The sequence below is a fragment of the Nerophis ophidion genome, linkage group LG16 (genome assembly GCF_033978795.1).
Source record: "Nerophis ophidion isolate RoL-2023_Sa linkage group LG16, RoL_Noph_v1.0, whole genome shotgun sequence".
In the NCBI taxonomy this organism is placed as follows: domain Eukaryota; kingdom Metazoa; phylum Chordata; class Actinopteri; order Syngnathiformes; family Syngnathidae; genus Nerophis; species Nerophis ophidion.
In genome coordinates, this window is record NC_084626.1 from 1,031,504 (window position 1) to 1,036,865 (window position 5,362).

The 5,362-nt window shown below is 47.8% G+C and overlaps 1 protein-coding gene across 1 annotated transcript in view; it reads left to right on the forward strand.

The window, feature by feature from the left end:
• The window catches only part of LOC133569961 (dual specificity tyrosine-phosphorylation-regulated kinase 2-like), a 51,072-nt gene extending 46,554 nt beyond the window's left edge, over positions 1-4,518 (forward strand). The window contains exons 5-6 of the mRNA XM_061922523.1: positions 2,138-2,554; positions 2,628-4,518. Coding sequence (XP_061778507.1) covers positions 2,138-2,554; positions 2,628-3,356 — 1,146 coding nt within the window. The 3' untranslated portion in view covers positions 3,357-4,518. The remainder of the gene's footprint in view (positions 1-2,137; positions 2,555-2,627) is intronic.
• The last annotated feature ends 844 nt before the right edge of the window (positions 4,519-5,362 follow it).

The following is a 5,362-nucleotide window of genomic DNA, read 5'->3' on the forward strand; positions in this document are numbered from 1 at the left end:
TGTGAGTGTACTTACCTGCTGAGCGCCTTATTATTTATGTTAAGTAAGACTTTGCAAACACTCTTGAGGTAAGCAGCCGTACAGGTCACACTGAAGGTGGCCGTATAAACAACTTTAACACTGTTACAAATATGCGCCACACTGTGAACCCACACCAAACAAGAATGAAAAAAACACATTTTGGGAGAACATCCGCACCGTAACACAACAGAACAAATACCCAGAACCCCTTGCAGCACTAACTTTTTCAGGACGCTATAATAAACACTTCCCGCTACCACCAAACCCCGCAAACCTCAAACCCCTCGCCCTCATCTCCCGAATTCATAGCTCTCAAGGTTGGCAAGTATGGTTTAGACAGCAGATATTTAGTCAATATACAAACCCCGTTTCCATATGAGTTGGGAAATTGTGTTAGACGTAAATATAAACAGCAAATCATTTTCAAACCATATTGAGTTGAATACACTACAAAGATAAGATATTTGATGTTCAAACTCATAAACTTTATTTTTGTTGCGCAAATAATAACTAACTTAGAATTTCATGGCTGCAACACGTGCCAAAGTAGTTGGGAAAGGGCATGTTCACCACTGTGTTACATCACCTTTTCTTTTAATAACACTCAATAAACGTTTGGGAACTGATGAAACTAATTATTGAAGCTTTGAAAGTGGAATTCTTTCCCATTCTTGTTTTATGTAGAGCTACAGTCGTTCAGCAGTCCGGGTTCTCCGCTGTCATATTTTACGCTTCATAATGCGCCAAACATTTTCAATGGGAGACAGGTCTGGACTGCAGGCGGGCCAGGAAAGTACCCGCACTCTATTTTTTTTTTACGAAGCCACGCTGTTGTAACGTGTGCTGAATGTGGCTTGGCATTGTCTTGCTGAAATAAGCAGGGGCGTCCATGAAAAAGACAGTGTTTAGATGGCAGCATATGTTGTTCCAAAACCTGTATGTACCTTTCAGCATTAATGGTGCCCTACAGATGTGTAAGTTACCCATGCCTTGGACACTAATGCACCCTCTTACCATCACAGATGCTGGCTTTCGAACTTTGCGTGGATAACAGTCTGGATGGTTCGCTTCCCTTTTGGTCCGGATAACACTATGTCGAATATTTCCAAAAACAATTGGAAATGTGTACTCGTCAGACCACAGAACACTTTTTCACTTTGCATCAGTCCATTTTAGATGATCTCGGGCCCAGAGTAGCCGGCGGCATTTCTGGATGTTGTTGATAAATGGCTTTCACTTTGCATAGTAGAGCTTTAACTTGCACTTAAAAATGTAGGGACGAACTGTATTTAGTGCCAGTGGTTTTCTGAAGTGTTCCTGAGCCCATGTGGTGATATCCTTTAGAGATTGATGTCGGTTTTTGATACAGTGCCGCCTGTAATGCTGGTTTCCGACCATGCTGTTTACGTGGAGTGATTTCTCCAGATTCTCTGAACCTTTTGATGATATTATGGACCGTAGATGTTGAAATCCCTAAATTTCTTGCAATTGCACTTTGAGAAACGTCGTTCTTAAACTGTTTGACTATTTGCTCACGCAGTTGTGGACAAAGGGGTGTACCTCGCCCCATCCTTTCTTGTGAAAGACTGAGCATTTTTTGGGGAAGCTGTTTTCATACCCAATCATGGCACCCACCTGTTCCCAATTAGCCTGCACACCTGTGGCATGTTCCAAATAAGTGTGATGAGCATTCCTCAACTTTATCAGTATTTATTGCCACCTTTCCTAACTTACGTGTCACGTGTGGCTGGCATCTAATTCTAAAGTTAATGATTATTTGCAAAAACAAAAATGTTTATCAGTTTGAACATCAAATATGTTTTTTTTGTAGCATATTCAACTGAATATGGGTTGAAAATGATATGCAAATCATTGTATTCCGTTTATATTTACACCTATCACAAATTCCCAACTCATATGGAAACAGGGGTTGTAAATAACAGTTCCTTTGACTTGAAAGGACTTTGAAATCTCAAACGGATGACTTGACTTGGGACTTGTGCCTCCTTACTTGTGACTCGAATTGAGACTTGGAGTTAAAGACTCTAGACAACGATTGTCTCCCACCTATGGTATACAGTTTACCAAAAGTACATTTGGCTTTTGCCGCCCTCAGATTATCGGCAAGGGAAGCTTCGGTCAGGTGGCCAAAGTCTACGACCACAAGTTGCAGCAGCACCTGGCCCTGAAGATGGTGCGCAACGAGAAGCGCTTCCACCGACAGGCGCAGGAGGAGATCCGCATCCTGGAGTACCTGCGCAAGCAAGACCGCAACGGCACCATGAACGTGGTGCACATGCTGGAGCACTTCACCTTCCGCAACCACATCTGCATGACCTTCGAGCTGCTCAGCATGAACCTCTACGAGCTCATCAAGCGCAACAAGTTCCAGGGCTTCAGCTTGCCGCTGGTCCGGAAGTTTGCTCACTCCATCCTGCAGTGCCTGGAGTCCCTGAGCCGGCTGCGCATCATCCACTGCGACCTCAAGCCGGAGAACATTCTGCTCAAACAGCAGGGGCGCAGCGGCATCAAGGTGCTTGCACACAGAAAAGCGTGCGGCGTTCATCCGGTCGCTCCAACTCACCGCTTTTGTCTTCTCCCGGCAGGTGATCGACTTCGGCTCCAGCTGCTTCGAGCACCAACGGGTGTACACCTACATCCAGTCCCGCTTCTACCGAGCGCCCGAGGTGATCTTCGGCGCGCGCTACGGCCTCCCTATCGACATGTGGAGCTTCGGCTGCATCCTGGCCGAGTTGCTGACGGGCTACCCTCTTTTCCCCGGCGAGGACGAGGGCGATCAACTGGCCTGCGTCATGGAGCTGCTGGGCATGCCCCCTCAGAAGGTTCTGGAGCAGGCCAAAAGAGTGAAGACATTTATCAACTCCAAGGGCCACCCGCGCTACTGCGGATCCAACACCCTGCCCACCGGCCCCACCGTGCTGACGGCGTCCCGCTCGCGCCGCGGCAAACTCCGAGGCACCCCGGCCAGCAAAGAGTGGAGCGCGGCGCTCAAAGGCTGCGAGGACTCCACCTTCACTGACTTCATAAAGAAGTGCTTGGACTGGGACCCCTCGTCCCGCCTCACCCCCAGCCAGGCCCTCCGGCACCCTTGGTTATACCGCCGGCTGCCCAAATCCCTGCTCGGGGCCGAAAGGAGCCAAGGGCCGCCGGGTAAGCGACTCCCCGAGCACCACAGCACCTCCTTCCCCTCCATCCTCGTCAAGGGGGTGCCCGGCCTGGGCACCGCGGCGCCCACCAACAAACTGAAGGGCAACGTGTTGGGAGACCCGGAGGCCATACCTATTCGCACGGTCCTACCCAAACTGGTCTCTTAGAGAGACCTCTTCCGGAGGAGTCATAGGAGAAAGCTTTTTCAAATGTTTTTACCGGGCGTTGTTGACGGAAGAGAGAATACAAGAACTCCTTCAAAAGTTTTTATACAAAGATTCCCTCGAGTGGCTTGACTTCCTACAGTCGCGGATTTAGATCTTGCTCCGTACAAACATGAGTGGACAGTTAGCGTTTTTTGTTTATTTTGTTCCCACACGAGTGTTTTTTCCCCGTATTTAGTCACGCCTCGTTCTTTCCGAGGAGTGAAACTTGAAAAGGGCTACGCAGCTCCCTAATGAACTGGATGTTTTTTCCAGAGGGAAAAAAAACAAAAACCTGACAACATTTCACGACGGCGTCGTCTCCCAAATACCTTTCTTCTCGCATCCCCTCCCCAGTCCCGCGGTGCTTGCATGTCAGCTCAATATGTGACATCGGTGGCGGAGACATGAAGAGCCAGCTATTTTCAGACCTCCTCTGGCCATACTTGGAGCGACAGAAGGTCGAGGAGGAGGAGGACCGGAGCTCCGCTAGTCACGGACCCGTCTAATGTGCCCCGGTTTTTCCAACAGGGAAACAGAACAATCTGCTAAATATGAGCAATTCAGGCAAAAAAAATCGACTTCTACGGTACTGACTGAAGACATGTTTCTCAGGGAAACGCACTCGTTACATCCCATAATCCATCCATGATGATTTTTACGGACACTTTTGAGTGTCGGAGCTGCACTATCTGACCTACATTCTCTCCCCCCGTCCTCCTCCTCTCAGTCACGTAGGACGGGGAAAATATGAATAATGAATTCATGGTGCTGTCCGGTCACTACACACGCACGTTGTCAGGTGCGGTTGTACGGACCACACCGCCCGAATACTTCTCAGCCCTTGTTTTCTAAGTAAACATCAGGGATTTCTACTCCATTTTTGTTGTTGTTTTTAAAGAAAAGTTGACCACAAGTCATTCCCAACTGTCAAGATTAAAATGCGGAATGAGGTGAAACAAAACAAGTCATGTTGTGGAAGAGTAGCAGGGCAGTTCCTGCATGACATCAAGGAGGCTGCCCAGTGACAACTAGAAGAGAAATACCATGTCAAAAGTATCCAAATGAAGTTGTGGATAGTTTCTTTTTCTAAGGACAATAAAAAGGAAATGATTATTAATGGAAATGTGCCGATCTGGCGTTATTTTATTGCAGCGTGCTTAATTAAAACACACTAACTACGACTAATCATCGGCGATCACTCAATGAGTATGACGAGCCGCCTGGTAGGGGTGTATCCCTTTATGGGGGATGCCTGTGCGTGACTTAGTTTAACGTGGGGAGACTGGTGCACACGAGTATGACGATCTTTCTGGTAGGGGTACATACCTTTATGGGGGATGCCTGTGCATGACTTAGTTTAACGTGGGGAGACTGGTGCACACGACGAGTATGACGATATTCCTGGTAGGGGTGTATCCCTTTATAGGGGATGCCTGTTCGTGACTTAGTTTTACGTGAGGAGAATGGTGCACACGACGAGTATGACGATCTTCTTGGTAGGGGTGTATCCGTTTATGGGGGATGCCTGTGCGTTACTTAGTTTAACGTGGTGCACACAATGAGTATGAAGATCCGCCTGGTAGGGGTGTATCTCTTTATGGGGGATGTCTGTGCGTGACTTAGTTTAACGTGGTGCACACAATGAGTATGACGATCCTCCTGGTAGGCATGTATCCCTTTATGGAGGATGCCTGTGCGTGACTTAGTTTTACGTGGGTAGTATAGTACACACAACGAGTATGACGATCCTCCTGGTAGGGGTGTATCCCTTTATGGGGGATGCCTGTGCATGAATTAGTTTAACGTGGGGAGAATGGTGCACACAACGAGTATGACTATCCGCCTGGTAGGGGTGTATCCCTTTATGGAGGATGCCTGTGCATGACTTAGTTTAACGTGGGGAGACTGGTGCACACAACGAATATGACTATCTTCCTGGTAGGGGTGTATCCCTTTATGGAGGATGC